General features: G+C 39.6%; 2 protein-coding genes and 1 long non-coding RNA gene across 4 annotated transcripts in view; 1 reads left to right on the top strand and 2 right to left on the bottom strand.

Moving 5' to 3' along the window:
- The window catches only part of rorc (RAR-related orphan receptor C), a 29839-nt gene extending 22229 nt beyond the window's left edge, over positions 1–7610 (bottom strand). The window contains exons 1-3 of one of the 2 annotated variants that reach the window (XM_049582816.1): positions 7330–7610; positions 7129–7254; positions 741–770 (exon numbers count right to left, since the gene is read on the bottom strand). In XM_049582816.1, the coding sequence (XP_049438773.1) occupies positions 741–770; positions 7129–7180 (82 nt within the window). In that variant the 5' untranslated portion in view covers positions 7181–7254; positions 7330–7610. The remainder of the gene's footprint in view (positions 1–740; positions 771–7128; positions 7255–7329) is intronic. The other variant, XM_049582815.1, reaches the window with a different exon arrangement.
- LOC125892682 (uncharacterized) overlaps positions 1–19140 on the top strand; it is a 41535-nt gene that overhangs the window by 8311 nt on the left and 14084 nt on the right. The window lies entirely within an intron of this gene.
- On the bottom strand, positions 13126–17723 carry them4 (thioesterase superfamily member 4). The gene is given in 7 exon segments (XM_049582820.1): positions 13126–13280; positions 13391–13515; positions 13916–14026; positions 15139–15301; positions 15905–16063; positions 16066–16096; positions 17592–17723. Coding segments are annotated over 7 exon segments (813 nt in total). The 3' UTR covers positions 13126–13188.

Raw genomic sequence — 19140 nt, 5'->3', positions numbered from 1 at the left:
CACCCCTCCATCTACAGCACCTGACTGATGCACCGAACAACACAAGACCACCATGACTCCCCCACCCTCCCCCTCCTTACTGCTAACCTCCAAAACAAACTCCCAAAACGATCCCTCCTCTCAGTCTGGCTTTATATCCAGGCGCACTCACTCACAAGCAACAATCAATAAAACAATTATTAGAATTTCTGCTCAATATGCTTATCATCACACCACCTAACATGAAGGTTGGTGGTGTGTTACGCACAGCATATCCACGCAAGATAACGCGCCCAGGTGTGCTAAAGTTGTGGCAGAAAGTGTTAAACCAGAGAGGTTAAAAAAAGACGAGACGTTATCGCTGTCATCTGCGCTCAGATGCCAAAGTGCCAAAGCCATAGTAGCTGGTATTTTCATCACTGTGTGTGTGTGTGTGTGTGTGTGTGTGTGTGAGGGGGGCAGCACAGGTGCAACACACAGCACGCAGACTATGTTGCTAATGGCCCAACTCCAGCGACACCACTGTGTGTGTGTGTGTGTGTGTGTGTGTGTGTGTGTGTGTGTGTGTGTATGTGTGTTGCTGTACAGGTGCATGTTGTATGTTCACTAACTATGAAGTCAACCACAATGCATGCACAAATATCTAGCACAAACACAAGCAATGTCACCACCACATACAGGCATACACACACACACACACACACACACACACACACACACACACACACATGCTAACGCGCAGCATTTCACAGAGTACTTACTCAGATGAGTCTTCTTGGACACAGCTCCTCCTGAGGGAGAAATAAATGTAGTTAGTGATTCAAAACTACACAACACTCACTGTAAATCTAAGCTTCTCTACAAAATGTACTACGTATGAACGAGCGGGTGAATATTTTAGAAACAGAGAGACAACACGCAGTGTTCTCATGAGCTTTACAGATTAAACTGTCTAAACCAGTTTAAACTGAACCCAGGATTAAACGGCACATTGGTGCTTTTTAAAGAGGGTTAGATCTGATTTTAAATCTGGGATTTTTTTTTTTTTTTAAACCTGCCAGTGTTAGAAAATAGCTCAGTACATTTACACTCAAGTACAGTTTTTGCATATTTGTGCTTTACTTGATAAGACAGGCAAGTATTTATATAGCACCTTATCAAATGTTATTCAAACAGGCAAAAGATAAGAAAAATAAAAAGTTTTTTTTTTTTTTTTTTTTTTTTTTTAAGTGAGGAATAAAATAAGATAATTAAAAGCACAGGCAAGTTTAATAAAAGTACAGAGGTGTTTGAAAACCAAATTGATCAAATAAAATGACCATAAAATCTGTTTAATAAGAAGCAGTGGGGAAAAAAAATCTTTCTTAGTTTAGCTTAGTTTTAAAAATGGCTGCAGTCGGACTTATCATACGTCCAAGAGGAGCCGATTCAAGCAGCAGCAAAATAAATAATAAACATAAGTACCTCTGCTTCACCAGATGCAACATGGAAGGACAGCTTACATGTTAATGCACCAATAATTATGGATCAATAATATAATATAACATTGAGAGAGGGTGTTGTGCATGATGAGTGCTTTTATTTTTGGAGTACATTTTGTTGCTAATACGTCTGCTATTTAAGTAGAAATTCAAACACAGGACTTTTAGTCATAATGTTGTTGTTTTTTTTTAAATATATTTACATTTGATTTCTTTTTGCTATGTTTACCATGTGAAAACGTCTTCCAGCACTGAAACCTGCACTGCGCCAAGATTAGCTTCACAAAGAGACATCATGCAACAGTGTGAATCATTGCGGTGTTCAAATGAAACCCAAAAATGAGCATCTAACAGTGTGAAACCCTAAAAATTAAAAACACAGGGTCATCATTTAAACATGGGATTAAATGAAGCTAACATGAAATGCGACAGATACTAACCCGGGGCTTCATGTTAGAGATCCAGCAGTGATAAACTCCTCATCGTTAATGGCGGTTTGGCGCTGCGTTTTCAGATCGCACTACTTTTTGTCAGTATAAAAGAAGGCCTTTGGACAGATAAGAAGCCCTACTGATAAAGGGAGATTGAATTAGAGGATTCCCATTTACACTGTTGTGCATCCTATGTTTGTGTGACTCTTCGGCACCCACACACACACACACCCCCCACACACACACAGACTGGAGATAAAGGCAGAGGAAGGTGGGTGTCTGTGAAGCAATAGGTCCTCTGTTTTTTTGTCAACCTGTGTGACCGCAATTGTGAGAAAGTCTGAATTGCAGTGAGTGTGAGTAAACACGCGAAGGGTTGATTCTGAACCAGGGGGGTTTATTTCTGGTGTTGCATGCATGTCTGTGTGTGTGAGACAGAGAGGTTTGAAGGCAGCGTGGAGATAAGTATCAATGGAAGACGTAGAGCTAGCCGGTCTTTGTCTGGCGCCAGATCAGGCCCTTTGTGGTTTTCACTGTTTTCCTCCCCTCATCAAATCAGTTTTGCTTCATAAGCAGAAAGCATGGAATGAAAGCAGAGCAGTGCACTGCACACACACACGGAAAATGTAAAGAAATTTCAACACTAACCGAGTGAACGTTTGAAGGGGTTTGCTAAATAAAATGGAAAACATTTAAGTTAAATGAAATCATACTTTGAAAGGAACTTTTACAGCTAAATAAAAACATCATTTCCAAACTGAGAGTGATACATTTTTTGAACTCTTTGATGGGTTTTAAATGTTTCCAAACTTTATAAGTCAAAATGTGACATGAGCACTGCAATAATGTGGTTTCAGCAGAGAGTGTAAAGACTGATCGTCCTTCTTTTGTTACAGAAATACACAAAAACATCTTCCATAAAATATGTTGAGAACATTTTTAAGGTTGTTTTTTTTTAAATCAGGCAACCAAACTTAGAAGATTAACTGCTCATTGGTTTTGTTCTTCAGTAAGTCACTATTTTATCACTATTATCACTTTTTTTTTTTTAACAGAAATGAGCCAGGTGAAATGATTTAAAGTCAGCTGCAACACGCTGAATTTCAGGCCATGCCACTTCTATTTCTGAAATGTGGCATTAATGATTTGAACTTATTAAAGGTGATCTCCACGCTGAGTGGAATTAACCGTTTGTGGTCAGTGGCTAGTGGTGAGAAAAACAAAAATCTGATGCAATCGAAAACATCGGCTTCTGTACAAATTAAATGTGACACAGCATGTACACTTTTAGCAAGACACACCTGTCAGCCAGGCCAGAAAACCACCACCATGTACACACACACACACACACACACACTGTACACGTACATGACCTGGCTGGGGCACAAACATCAACACAACTCATCAGTCAAAATCTCACTAACGTCTCTACACTCTGACATCTAAGCTGACTGCTGAAGTGACAGTTGCTGTGTTACATAACAGCACTGAAGACCACTGAACCCAGAGAGTAGGCCGACAACTTCGCCTGAATATAAACCATGAGACAAACAGCACAGAAAAGATACAAAACGTAGCACATATTTAATTTATTACTTTCCCAGTACTCTCCAACCCTCATGCCAATGTAACATAGAGTGTGTAGTGTAAACGAAGTCACAGAGACAGGTGGTGTTATAAGTCTGTGAGGGTCAGAATAAAAAAAATAAGTAAATCACAAAATAAAAAAGTAATGTGCTAAAAAGGAAAAAAAATATGATATACAATGAAAATGAAGATAAATGGAATGATTGAAACAAAAATACATATGTATAAATTTAAAGCAGGCGTGATAAAGCAGGTTTGGATGTTGGGTCAGGGTACTAAAAAGCGCAATTAGCCTTTAGTCCTTTGTGCCAGTTGAGCTCCATAAATTATGAGGAAGTCATAAATCTTGCACTGACTGCTAACAAACAAACAAAAAAATACAAATAAAAGGAAAAAATAAGCATAGTTTTGACCCAATCTTAAACTATAGCAATGGTGGTCAATGAGGGGAAACAAAATTTGGGGCAAAATGCTTCGTCTTTTTAACTGGTGTGATAAAATAAAAGTGTGACAAAATAAAAGCAGGAATCACAGTCGTGAGGTGAATACAAAATGTTTGTAGGAAACAATACATTACTATTTACTGTGAACATGTTGGCCCAAATGTGACTGACCAAATGTTTAAAAATGACTTTGAAGAGTTTCACAGTACTAGAAGAAAGGCTAAAATGTTCGTGAATTTTAGACCTGAAAGTGTTTTGGGTTGATAAATTAATTTGTATTAATTATTAATTCGAAGACATCCAAAGAGGCCGGAAGCCTGATGTCACTTTGGTTTACAGCAAATGCAACTATCAATGATTTTCATTGTTGATTGATATGTCGATCAACTAATTAGCTGTTTGATCTATAAAATGTCAGAAAATGGTGAAAAACGTCGATCAAGGTTTCCCAAAGCCCAAGATGACATCAAAGATAGTCAGTTTACTGTCATAGAGGAGGAAAGAAACCAGAAAGTATTCATATTTAAAAAGCTGGAATCAGAGAATTTTGACTTTTTTTTCTTACTCACACTGATTTATCGATTATCAACTTATAGTTGATGATTAATTTAACAATTGAGAACTAATCAAATAATCATTGCAACTCTAGTTTACAGAGAGATGCTTAAGGGTGATACTATTGTGACAACAAACACCAATATTAAGTTAACAAATGACTGCCAAATAACATAAAGTATGGAGAAGAGGAAGGGACCCACAACAGATCCCTGAGGAACACCACAGACAGTTTGTATCCAATACTGAATGGGAGCAGAGTTTCACATATACAAGCAGGAGGAAATGCAATTTGGAGCAGTACTTGACATTCAAACCAAGCACTCAAGAAAAATGAATAGACACCCACAACAGCCACTAAAACCAAGACACTCATCACCTTAAGAAGAGCCATCTCAGCAGAATGAAAAACTCGACAACCACACTGAAACTCCACTTTAACCAGATTGAAACACCCTTACAGCAGTTCCAGTATCTGTTAAATTAGCTGATGTTGATGTTTTACTAAAATCTTTAACCCCTTATCCACTATGTACCTTTAAGGTTGTTAAAATGATGACTCAGACTTTATTTGGTATATTTGGAGCATTTGTGAGGATTGGGTTTGAGCAGTGTTTGGCTGCACAGCATGAGTCTGACTGACCTGAGGCAGGACAGTGAGGTTGAATGCACCTTATACACACTGCACAGCATTGCACAGCACTGCACACGGTAACTTTAAATGCCAAATGCCTATTGTCACTTTTTCTGAAAATGGTCACTGCTGATGTGTGACGTGTGAGTGTCATACTGGACTTGTAGTTTGTGATTTATCTTTTTTATTTGTATTTTATTGATGTCTATTTTATGGTATTAGTATTTATTAATTTAGTGTTGGAACGACCCCCCGCAAGCACTGTTGTATGTTTGGTGAGATGACAATTAAAGCCTGATTTGATTTGATTTAATAATAATAACTGTGGTCTAATATAAAAATTTCAATTTTATTTCAACTTAAACTGAACATGACACTAAAGAAAAGACAGTTTGCACCGTGTTTGTGTTCATTTGTGTAACACATAAAATCAAGGCTGCGACTAGCGATTTTTTTCATCGCCACCTCATCTGCTCATTATTTTTCTTGAATAATCCATCAATTGTTTTATTATTAAATGTCAGGTGACAGGTTAAAGGTGACAGCTTCAAATGGTCTTTATTCAACCAGCAGTGCCTAAATCCCAGACTAGTCAGTTTATCATGATGAATGACAAAAAAAAGCGTCAAATTCTCACATTTAAGAAGGATGAAACCAGCTAATGTTTGGCTTTTTTGCTTTAAAAACAGTAAAAATGACATTCACATCATAGTGTCTGATGGAGCTGGTGCTGAATCGGAGAAATATCTGGCAAAGCAGAAACAAATAGATATACAGAAAGGTGACTTTCTGTCTATCAGAGGTCTGAAGCAGAGCTGCCGGCGTGAAACATTAGCATTAACACCCTTGTAACAAGAGGACTTGATGTGTAGATCTGTTTGTTTCTACTCTGACTTTCTTGCCTTAAAATTATTAAAACAATTAATCATCGTTCATTTCTTTTAATGTCAAATGGCGTCACATATGCATAATATAAGGCATTAATGTAAAGAAACAGAGGTGAAAGGTAACGAGCTCTATCTGCATGGCTTGCTATCGCTAGCATTGGTGAAGTATTTCAGTAAAATTCAAAATGCAGGCATTATAATGGAATATTATTCTAACTGTGTGGAGTATTATTAACTGTGATCCTTATGTGAGTAAATAGTATAGTTGCGGTCCAACGACTGTATAAGAAGACACTTCCTTTCTCTTCCCTCAACACTTCACATCCATCAGACATGAGCGATGATGTTCATATCCTTGATGCACCAAACTGTGTTGCCATCATAGACTGTATATATGTTGCCATGCTATGAGAGCAGTAGGAGAGGTGTGCAGTGGGTTTCTGTGGCAGAGGGACAAGGTGTCTTATCTCAAGTGACTGCCAACAGTTTGATTTTAGCTGGGCAGAGGCTCTGAATAGCAACACACTGACCAAAACCAGAAGCAAAAATAAGAACTAATCCCAGAGGATTACTCCAGCTTACTGCCATTCTTACCCACTCACAGCACCTTAACCACACTCCAGTGAGAGGGATGAGGAGGGTTAATTGGGTAAAGATGGATGAGAGTGCAGGGAAAGGAGATAATAGTAGACACTGTGACGGGCAAGACAGAAACAGAGAGACACAGCCTGTGCAGGAAAGGTGAGCAGAAAGAGTAGGAGTAGAGAGGAGGAGGTGGAGGTGGGTGGGAGTGGGTAAAGCATGGCATGCTGGGAGATAAGACGTGTGTAAAAGAGAGACTTAAGCATGCTACTATAAGACTAAAAATCAGCTGTAGGTTGGTAAAACAAGTTGCATGCCACCACAGGTGTGGATTTCAGGGGACACAGGGGAACTTCAAGTGATTTCTATTGTAAATGAATGCAAAAAAAAAAATACTAGGATGCAGGAAATTAAGTGTTTAATGCTCAGAATTTGTTGATGTGTTGATGTTGTTTATGTTGAAACAACCCCTGCACCCTTGCATGCCACTTGCAGAGGCATCGGGCCACACATGCTGCAGGATAAAACCTCAGGGATGGATCCTCTTACCTCTTTTGATGGGGTTGTCAGCGGGGGGCACGTCGGGCTCCTCATATTCCATAACTCTCCTGTCAAAACACTGGGCGGCCCTACACACTCACACACCTCTCACTCACACACATAAACCACAAACCCCTGACAAGTTAGTCGGTTATAAACTCCACCTGCCGCCATTTGACACAGACATGACCAAACTGGAGCTCATACTACCTGTTGGTTCTTCTAGCGCCCGGGCCGGCGCAGGCATTTGAAAACATGCACTGCCATCTCGCCTCCTTCCTGTCCTTACAGCGGGTCCCAAAACTCGGTCGTCATCATCTCTCGCCCCCTCTCTCTCTGTCAGCCTCCCTTTTGTTCAACAGTACACCTCCTCTTGTTTTGAAATAATTTAATTCCCCCCGAGGCAGCAGCAGCAGAGAGGAGAGAGTGCAGCTGGACCGGCCGGCCGTTCACAAGCCGTGCGCTCCGGTCTCTCCCCCCTCCCTCCCTCCCTCCCTCCATGCGCTCTCTGTGCGCCCTGACCGTCCCAGGCTGGAGAGAGTTATGTCACCGGCTGTTACGTAATAGCAGCGGATCGGGTTTTGCTTTGTAGTGCTCAGTTGAGAAATATAATCCCATGTTGCTGCCACAAATTTCCGCCACACTAGCAATGCACTGAGGAGACATTAAAATCCACTGCAGGTTTGGCCTTTTACTTCACACTCACATCTAAAATAAATATTAAATTCCATGAAGTCCCTCTTCATATGATGGTATTATTCTAGTGACTTGTTAAACCACCTGCAGGGCTCTGTGCATGCAATATAACATGCAAGGGGCGTTGTTTTGATAATGGTAGGATATGCAGAAGGCTGCCTCAGTTTATGTGCGATAGGAAAACGACTGCAGACACAAAGAAAACGATGAATAATCGATATGTCTTCTCGGTTTACATCACTGTGGTCAATGCTCCTTTAAGACATAGTGCTAACACTGGCTCCAGACACACATGCTGCAGCCTGTCAGTGGCGGAATGTAACTGACTACATTTACTCAGGTAGTGTACTTGTACAATAAGTACAATGTTGAGGTGTTCTTCCTTTATTCTTCTACTTGTCCACATTTATTCCATCACATCTATCTGACAGCCGGAGTAAGTTTGCAGATTAATATTTTACAGATTAAACCTCTTAAAATATGATGAATTCATACGTACTTCCACCTCAACATACAACACCAGTTTTTAGCATTTAAAAAAAAAGGTACAATATATGTGATCAATTAAAGCTGATACTTAAGTGTTTTCAACCTGGATGCTATTTTTCCATGTGTCCAAGTGACTAATGACAACAACAGTTTCTGAAACTGGTCCAGCATTGAGTGAGACCGCTGCAGCGAAACAGGCACTAAGCACTCAATAAGCACTTAGCCCACACTGTAACTAACTGCACTCCCTGAGGAAATGTTATAATGTTTTTGGAACAATGAACCAGTGATTGCAGAGAGAAGCAGACAGAGGGGTCTACAGTCTGTGTTTGAAGGATATATCCAGGATGTCAAACTGACTCAGCAGCAACAACAGGTTAAAAAGACAAAGATAGTTAGAAGCTAAAGCCCAACTATAGGCTACAGATCACAGTGTAAAAGTGAACCACCACATCACTGCTGATCGCCACACAAGACAATGAATATAAAGGGAAACTTTGCTGATACTGAACTAGCTGTGTGGCATCACAGTGTGTGCAGATGAACGGTGTTTAGCTTTGCCCTGTGTCACAACATCATCGCACCATGACAATGACACACAGCTGGTTCAATATCAGCAAAGTGTCCCTGCTTCCCTTCACTGGTTCCTGTACAGCAGGGTCGGCCTTTGTTTCACTGTTATAATCATTAAAAAGCAAAAGCAGCATGTGTATACATTCAGTAGGCTGTATCTTCAGTAGCTAGCTAGCTAACCCTACACTTTTCAGGGTTCGATTTTGGTTTTGGAACAGGGAAGAAACGTATAACTTTTTCCAACCTCTCCAGGTAATGAGTAGTTAGTGCATAGTCATTTATGTCCACTAAAAGTGCCTGTTTTTGACACATAGGGTGAGTTGCAGGGCAGGTGGATTGGTCAAAAAACTCTGGACTTTCACCCAGGAGATTGCTGTTTGTGTTATATGTGAAACCAAAAGTCAACTGAGTTATTTTAATAACAATGTTGAGGGCTGGTTTGTGTAGCATACTATGCTAGTAATGCTTGTCACATGACGTATTCCACATAATGAATAAAAAGCCATAATCACAAACAGCCTTGTCCTGCATTAGAAGAGTACACTGTTAAAACAACCAAAGATCCTACAGAAGAATAAGCAAGTGTCAAAGACAAGGAAACACCAACTTATAATAATAATTATAATAATAATATTTATTTGTGTAGCACTTATCTAAACAAGGTTACAAAGTGCTTCACAAAGTCATCTCTCTTTGTCATCTGTTTTCCAAATGGATGAGCGTTTTTAAAATGTGGTTCTTTAAACAAAAACAAAAAAAGAAAAAAAGAAAAAAAATGGTGGTGTTTGTTATTTTTAGGATATTAGGCAATGGTTTTTCTGGTCCGGTCCACCTGCGATTGACTCGGACTGCATGTGGCCTGTGAACTAAAAGGAGTGTGACACCCCTGCTTGAAGGAACAAGGTCGGGAACCACTTGTTTCTAGAGGAAGTTGCACTTTTAAGTTAATATCTAAAGTGAAAATAAGTTCTGGAAGTGATGCATGGGAGCTTTGGAGCTTGTTGCAGGTGGTTTTAACTGACAGCTGAAAACAACTGCCCCGGCTCTGCCTACCCACCCTCCCCCCCCTGCTTCCTCAAAGCCAACTTGACCACATGACTCTTCAGGGGAAAAGAAAAACTGCTGGTGTCCTGCAACCACCTCCCCAATACACACACACACATACACACACACACACACACACATACACATACACACACCAGCATGTTTTGAGAAACTAAGGTAGTATTTCCATCTGCACCTCATTGAGGTTAAAGATGTGTGGGGCCCTCAGAAGACCACCAGGCCTGAGCTGTGATGAGCCCATACACTCAGAAACCACACATCAGACCAAACTGTGTGAGAACAGTAGTAAATGTGAGCAGGGTTTGGAGACCTGTAACAAATAATTAACTGCTAGACAAGAACTCACTCAGTAGCAACTGCTAATAAGCAACACTTTGCTGTGTTTTAAATGGATGCAACAGGAATTTACTCTTTAACTGTCACATCAGTTTTTAGGTTAAAGCTTATTGGCCATTTACTTAAAAAATGCACAAAGGTGATATTAAGAGAGTATTATAAGCTGTATGTCAAATAGATCAGTGGATTTTATCAGATATAAATCACAGATATAACAAGCAGCGCCTTAAAACAACAGGAAACATTAATAAGATGTATTATAAGCTTGTTTTTTAATATTTTGTTGGAGTCCAGCAGAATTAATCACCTTGACTGATGAACATTAACACTAGACGTCACTGTGTTCTGAATTATCGGTAACATGGAAGTATTAAAGCTACAGTTGGTAACTTTTATGAGTCACAGTTGCTGTAACTGCCATTATTTTCTGGAAGAAGTACATGAGAGAGATAGTCTGTAAAAAAAAAAATCATGTCCCTGCTCTTCTTCCTGCTGCCTCCAATAGCATTCACTAGAACTGAGCATGGCACACCAAAAGTAATCAATCAGAGCTGAGGATTCTATAACGCAACTGCCAGTCATGTCAATCACTGCTCATGAACTGCAGTCAAACTGCCAGACCAGGCAGCACTGATCAAATATGTACCAAATTTCTGTGACCGCGTTACCTATTTCTCACCTCAAATGTTTTTTAGAAACCTATGCTGTTTACCTGTAAAATGAAAAAGTTTGTAACCCGACTGCCATGTGGGATACACCTGACCAAAGTACAGAGTACCACACACCAGCTGGACCTACTTTCTCATTTTACGCCTGAAACAAACATTTGAGCCAAGAAATAAGCAAAGCAGTAACATAATCTTGATTCATATTTGATCAGCGATGCCTGGTTTGACAGTTTGACCACAGTTAACGAGCAGTGACTGACATAACTGGCAGCTGCTTTAGAGACTGATCCGCTCTGATCGGTTGTTTTCGTTCACATGCGGTAAGGCCATTAGAAGGGCCACATGGCTATAGAATAGGTCGAGGAATGTAATTTCTTTCACAGATCATCTTTCTCATTCAGTGCTGCATGAATACAGTAACACTTTCATCCATCCATCCATCCATTTTCATAAGCGCTTATCCTACAGACAATTTAGAGTCACCAGTTGACCTATCCCCAACCTGCATGTCTTTGGACTGTGGGAGGAGGAGGAGGTCGGAGTACCTGGAGAAAGCCCAGAACCCTCTTGCTGTGAGGTGACAGCACTAACCACCCTAGCCCACACTGGGCTAGTGAAAGGGACTAGGTGTTTAAATGGTACTAAGTTTTAAAGTATTTTATAGTCTTATGTTTGTTCCACAGCTGCTGAGTGCGATTTTTGTCATTTTATTTTTCTTCTGCCTCAAAAGAACGAGTGAGAGCTGCTGCTCTGTCATCAGCTGAGAGACAGCGAGGAAATACAGCATGTAGAGACAGTATTTCACATCTTACTCAGTGAATTAAGGAGTTTATTTCAACCAAACCAGAGTTGGTGATAGTTGCAACAGTGGACTGACTAACTACGGTTTTGGTGAATTTTGTTCTGTTTCTGTCGAGTTTAAATGAAGTGTGTGAATGCATTGGCAATAAACTAAAAAAGGCAACCAAGACCAGCAGGGCTGAGATGACAGATGACCTCTGAGTGAGTATGTTTGCCCCCTAACACTATGTTTTGACCAACAGAGTCATAGCCTTGGATGGGGCGGTGAGATGCAGCTGTCAGGCACTATTCAATAAAGCATGTTTGCTGTTGATAAAACTAGTGTAATTCAATTTATGTCATTTTTTACCTAGTCACAAAGATAACTTATTTTAGATGCCTTTACTTTTTGTAAACACAGCCACATTGGGAAGTATTTGGGGGTTGAGCATCAGGAGCTTGAGCTCAATACATCCTGGTGCACTATGAAAACAGCTGTACAAGAAGAAAAACTCAGAAACACTCAGCTTTCTCTGTCAATAGAAATTTATTGCATCATTGACTACATTTACCATCTACACTGATCCCCATAAAACATGGCAAATTTCTGTTAAACATTAAATTGACATTCAGATGCTTTAAAGTGCAAAATAACAATCATACAAAGCAATGACTTTATAGTCAGTGCACGATGTTTATAACCCCAAATAGTGCTCTATGTGCTTTAAGGTCTTTTTCCGCATTGTGGTCTGCAGTAGCTACAAAACCAGCAACGATCTATGTGATGTGGACTGTGTTACTTTTAATGGCATTTTGTGGCACGCCTCAGTCATCTCTGTGAGACAAGCCAGCCTATGACAAAGATGATTTTGGGTATGAACCCCTTGCGTCTCCGTTTTAAGTCGTGAAATTCTCAGAGCATGCAAATCCACACCTCATATTTAGATATAACCACATCCACCACATAGCAGGATAACAGTTAGCAACCCACGCCAGAAAATGTAAATGAAAATGTGCTAGTAAGAGGCCTGAAACTCAGTTTTGCAAACAAGTTGCAGCTAAAACAAACCACTCTAATCCTCTATCAATCAATCAATCATTTATTTTGTCACATGGAATCATACAAGGTGTAACTCCAGTGAAATTGGATCCTGTCAGCACCTTAAGCTTGTGCAATAAGTGCATTTATTACAGACAGACGAAAAGAAGCACATGACATTCTTCATTCATCATCTCAAATTAATCACATTGCCTATTTCAGCTGTGACCTTTAATGTCAAAAGAGTTTTGGACAAAATCAGTCTAGGGCTACAAAATATATTTGAGCCTTATGAGGTAAGTAACACAGCCTATTAAATCTAAATTAGCCTGTCAACATTACTAAGAGGTCTATATGGGAATTCATTAATACATTTGTGCAGCTATTTATGATTACTTGGTACTGAAACTTCGCAACACACATTCACTCACTCGTTGTGGCCTCAGGTGGTAGGCTGCCGTGTTTGTGTCTCACTCTCTGCACGAGGTTGCTGGCATTGATTGTCAGGAACAGTGCTGCACAAAATGCATGCAAGACATCAGATATCAAAGAGCAGAGGTGTAACCTGCCTTAAACTTTCACACTAACATTTCCCATCAGACAAGTTGTGTGTATAAAAGTGTACCTGTTGCTTCTGTGTGCACTTTGGAGCCGTCGGTGCTCGTCACTTTACATGAGAGAAAGATTTTTCTGCCCTCCTTCTTATCCACACAGGATTCAAGTAACACGGTGCTTCCCAGTGGGATGGGGCTGGGGACAAAGACAAGTGTTTACCAGGGCAAACAGACTGTGGATGATAACTACATACACTACATACAGTACACACAAAATATGCTCCACATGAATAAATTAGGCTACCCAGACACACAGACCCTGATTAACATGCCGAGTACCTTCAGTATTAACACCATATGATTCTGGATAGAAGGTATTTTGGATGCAAGGGTCTTCAAAAAGCCCAGAAAACTACTGTCTGTCATTAATATCCATTAAAACATTACATCTCTTGTAAAGTATTTTACATTATGGTGAATATTTAAACATTACAAATACATTACAGGTGCTGGACTATGAATGACAAAGAATACTATTTTTTTTTTACACAGCAAATTACTAGCTGCATGAGTCTAAAAACATATAATATCTGTACCTGCGAAAGTTGATGTTGAAGTTGGCAGTCATAACAGGTCCACAGTGGACAGCAGCATGAGCCGCAATCACAGTATCAATCACAGCGGCTATTGCCCCCCCATGGACATGTCTGGAAACACACACACACACGTAAAATCATGTAAATGTACACGTGTAAAATCCAATGTTTAAAAGTGTAGTTTTGTAAAGTTTGAGGCCCTTTTCGAGATCATTCTTTTTCTTAATTTATTATTTACTTTTTGGGCATTTAGCTGACAACCAGCATCCCAGAGGCTAATAAAAATATACGCTTTGACTATTTTTGACAGAGCCATGATGCACTGCATAGAGCAGATAGGATTTTCTGCTAACAGGCACTGTGTGTCAAATATAGATACAATATTATTATGAAGATTAAGATTTTTTTAGACAGAAATCTTTGATCCATGTCGTTCATAGCTGGAATTTTACCAGTATCAAACTTTGTCTGTAGGCTACAGCGCAACAAATCATGACACTAAACAATAAACACATTTAAAATAGATTTTTTTTAAAAAGAAAGAAGCCTGCTTACTTAGCATAGAAGCACAAATAAAAAGGAAAAATGACCAAATCAACAAAATCTGCATGTCCACAAAACTGGGCAGGACACTCTGGGTGTCAGGCCGTAGCTGTGTTCCTCCCTTCTCCCTTTCAGTCAAGATGGCAGCAAAGATAACATAAGAAGGGCTCATTCATCTTGTAACGTGCCTAACTTCAGTGGATTATAACATATTGGGTGTACAGCAGATGCTCTGGTTCACAATGAAACCAAACCTTGAAGGCCAAACAATGAAGGTCAAAATGTGGCCTGCAACAGACGGTGAGGCTTGTTGTTTTAGCTGAGCTGATTTCCAGAAAACTTGGGGCCCCTGCAAGCCGGTTAAGAGGAGTGAGGAGGGAGGTATGGTATGAAACGGTCAGTAAAACAGGTTTTCAACATTTATCATTTATTGCAACCACAAGAGATCCCTGAGCATACATCAATAAATGAGGTTGATTGGTCTATTAGAATGAGAGATTAGCTTTGGGCAGAAATGTATACACACTCACCCACACTTGCCCAAATACATTATCCTTTTCAGGCCTACAGCTGGAAGGGATAAAAATACAGCACACATTTTATAAAGCAAACAACGAATAATCTTTAACTGCAGCCCTACATCCATTCAGAAACTTTAGCAACATGAACAGTTATCTCACCCTGGCGCCCCCTCCAACAGTGGTCCAGCCTGGAAAATGCACACACACTTCTGCTCCTTAATGTTAATAAACATAGCGTACTCAAACGCAGCCCCTGGGTCTGTGATGTTACGGGTGAAAAAACAAGCTTTTGACTGGATCATCTCACTAAGATACACTCCACCTGATGGGAAAAACACACAAGGGAACTGTTAGCAGCTAACAGAGCACCCCAGGATTAAATAAAATGAAATAAAATAAAATAAAATTAAATTAAATTAAATTAAATAGAATGAAATATAATAAAATAAAATAAAATGAAAAAATAAAATAAAATAAAATTAAATTAAATAGAATGAAATAAAAAAAATAAAACAACAACAATAACATAACTAATAATAGCAATAATTAATACTAAATGCAGGAGAAACATTTATATATATATATATATATATATATATATATATATATATATATATTTAATTTACTTATTTAATTTATTTAATTTACTTATTATGTTTATGTTTATTGTGGCTTAAGCTTACTAAATACCATAATTCTATGATGCCTGGGCAAAAATGGAGGTTTAATCCTTTCACCATTGTCACTTTATGCCCAGTCATATTGCTTCACTGGTCATATACTTGGTACACTTGGTTTTGTTAAAATACAACAGAAACAAAACGTTGCAACCCTCAAAGCTCGGCCCCTTGATTACTGCCAAAAACCTCCATTATATGACGCTTACTCTATTTCATGAGCAAAATGAACAAGCAGAGAAACACACCTGTAGGATAATCGGGGAGGCGGCTATAACTTGGCAGTTTCTGCCAAGGCCTTTTCTGTTGCTCTCCTCCCTCCATCTCCACCTCACACTGGCTGTTGTAATGCTCATACAGCTGCATCATTTCTGAGCTCCACGACGAGTTAGGCAAGCTGAAGTCCTGGGTGTGGAGGAATAGAGCAATAGCAGTGCCTGCTTAACAGAGGAATGCATCACAGCCTCAGTCTAGTCTGGGTCTTAAAGGCTTTGGGCAAAATTTGCAGTGGGACGGTGTTGGCTGTGTTATGACGCAATGTTCAAGAGATATCTGTCTCGTACTGCCAGTCAAAACTAAATATCATTAACTGTTACTTTGGATTGCAGCTCAGTGGCCTGGTGGTAGAGTGTCCGCCCTGCGACTGGGAGGTTGTGGGTTCGATCCCTAGCCGGTTCATACCAAAGATTATAAAAATGGGACCCATTGCCCCCCTGCTTGGCATTCAGTATCAGGGGTTGGAATTGGGGGGTTAGATCACCACATGATTCCCGAGCGCGGCACCGCTGCTGCTCACCGCTCCCTCAGGGGATGGGTCAAATGCGGAGAAGAAATTTCACACACTCAGGTGTGTGACAATTAGTGGAACTTTAATCTTTAAACTTTAATTAGGTGTTTCACCAATAACCCAATATGGCAATATAAGATGCCTGGGGATGCACGATATTGAATTTTTTGCCTATATCCAATATGCCAATACTACAACTCATTCGGCTGATAAGCAATACCGCTATCGATATATCCACTTTTTCCCCTAAGTTTAGTGATCATCAAGTCTCGTCTGTAGTGGCATTAACATTATATTAAGATGCATATTCTTATTGTCATGGCCCACCAGCAGATGGAGACATGGAGTAAAATGCTTTTCAATGTATGGAATATTCATTAATCGTGCAAAATAAGGAAAAGGACATTGGGCGATTCATTTCAAAGCCGATACCGGCCAATACAGATGATGTACTGACGAATTGTTTATTTAGACCTTTGGCTTTGGATAATATATCAATCATGAATCGTTCATTTGATCTAGCTCTGACAGGCTTTGGAGAGAGACAGAGCAACGTCAATCGAGGATTACAGCACACAGCATACACCACTTTATTCAGTTAAAACAATACTCACAACTTGGATTTTTATTTTTATTTTTAAGAAAAACCCTTTAGATTTTTTTTATCTGAGGAACCCTTATGAAGTAACGGCATATGAAGAACCTACAGGGTAATTGAGGAATAGACACATAATTTGTGTTAGCCAACAACCCATTGTTTTTTCTATTAAAAAAAACAGAACTGCTTGGCAACCAGACCAGACGTCCAATTGAGACAGGTGTTTATTTGTCAAAATGTGTCAGCATTTAATTGGGACTAGGCTTTTATTTGAAGACAGAATGGATGTTAAATTCTACATAATAAACTTATGTCACCAAATTGTAATCACCGACATTTTGATCAGTAACTGAAATTTAATTACTTTTTTTTAGGTATTTAAATGGGACTAGGTGTGAGAATGAATCACAGGCTACCTACACCCATCACTGAACTGAGAAACATCTGGAAGGAGTGAGAGGACAGTGAGTTCCCAGCGCACACAGATGAAACCCTGTTCCCTTTAACCATTTAATAACCCGGTCACCAGTCTTTGTCACAGGTTACCTACCACCACGGTCCGTACAGAGGTGGTCCTGACTGAAAACCTGGGAGGAGGAGGGTGGATGAGTTGAGTCTGGGAGGATGAAAGTGAGCCTAGGCGTTGAAAGCCCCTGAATATACAACCGAGGCTCCTTGCCATTTATAAGGTAACTGTTTTAAATGATGCTGATGATGATGGAGGAAAAGCCTGCACAGAAGCTAATTCTGACAGTTGGTTGTATTTAAAGATAACTGATGGTGTCAGCTGTCTCCAAAAGAAAATAGTCGTCTGAAGTGATGCACAGTTTACCGGTGACTGCTCAGCACATCAGCGGCTGTCAACCGTTTTGTTTGTGACTTGCAACCCAAGCAACAGGCGGAGCCCTAACGCCACCTTCTTTAGGTATTATGGCAAATAACAACCCACTCCCGAGTGGGAGTAGTAGATGTCTCTGATGAGAGGAAATGTGACCAGGAGGGAGACTGAATTTTGCCAGGAGTTGGGCAAAAGATCATAAAATTGTTTTCTCAGCCCAAAACACTAAACTACCTATGCAATATGAAATTATTTTAGTTAAGATGTATTAAACTTGTAGAGTTTTTCAGTCAAAAACGTTACATTTAACCCTTTCATGCATAGTGGCCACTGCAGTGAACATCTGTTTAAAAGCCATTTTCTTGTATATGCATGGGTTTTGATGCTATAGTTGCATTTAAGTCACGTGAGTGGACCTTTGTGCGTCATGCCATACACTGCCACCCACTGGCCAGGTGTTGTCAGTGCAACACAAACCTTTGAAAACCAAGATGGCTGACGGAAAGCAAGAAATGCGCAGCTCAAGAATATCTTGCCAATCCTTCTATAATAGGAGACTCTGGTAGGTAAAAAAACAAACAAAACAAAACATAACATATAGGGAGTAATACTGTTGCTAAATTTTCCAAGTATTAATTTTATGTTGTGAGGGAGAACAGGGAGAACTTATTCGGACAAGTGTTCTGGGCAACAAGAGTAAACCAATGTCCAATTTTTCAGGTTTCTTTGAGTGCGGTGACCTATTTATCTTAACATGTGCTGACTTTTACACAAGTACAACACTGCAAGTCCATAATTCATCTCAGGTAGGTGTCCATTCAACAGTTCAGTGTCTGTCAATGGTAAGTTTCCATTTATCAATTTCAGTTTCAAAGAGCTACAAACTCTTCATGCTGCCACGCTTCACATGGTTGCTCATCACCAGTACCTTATTACCTGTGTCCTCCTGTTCTAGTGCGCCACCTTGTGTACAAACAGCAAATCTGCATCTACATGTAGTCACCATTTACAGAAGCGTATTGCATTCACTTGACAAATAAAAAAGCCCTGTTTTTCTGAGTAATTTTTTCTGTTTTTTGGAGTAATTTATTTATTTTTCTGTTTTTCTGAGTAATTTTTTTCTGTTTTTTTTTGTGGTATTTTTTCTTCTGTTTTTTTCTGAGTAATATTTTCTGTTTTTCTGAGTACTTTTTTCCCTGTTTTTCGTGGTAATTTTTTTCTGTTTTCCGGGGTATTTTTTTCTGGGTGGTTTTTTGTGATA

This window comes from Epinephelus fuscoguttatus, linkage group LG8 (assembly GCF_011397635.1).
Source record: "Epinephelus fuscoguttatus linkage group LG8, E.fuscoguttatus.final_Chr_v1".
In the NCBI taxonomy this organism is placed as follows: domain Eukaryota; kingdom Metazoa; phylum Chordata; class Actinopteri; order Perciformes; family Serranidae; genus Epinephelus; species Epinephelus fuscoguttatus.
This window is presented reverse-complemented; position numbering and strand designations above follow the sequence as displayed.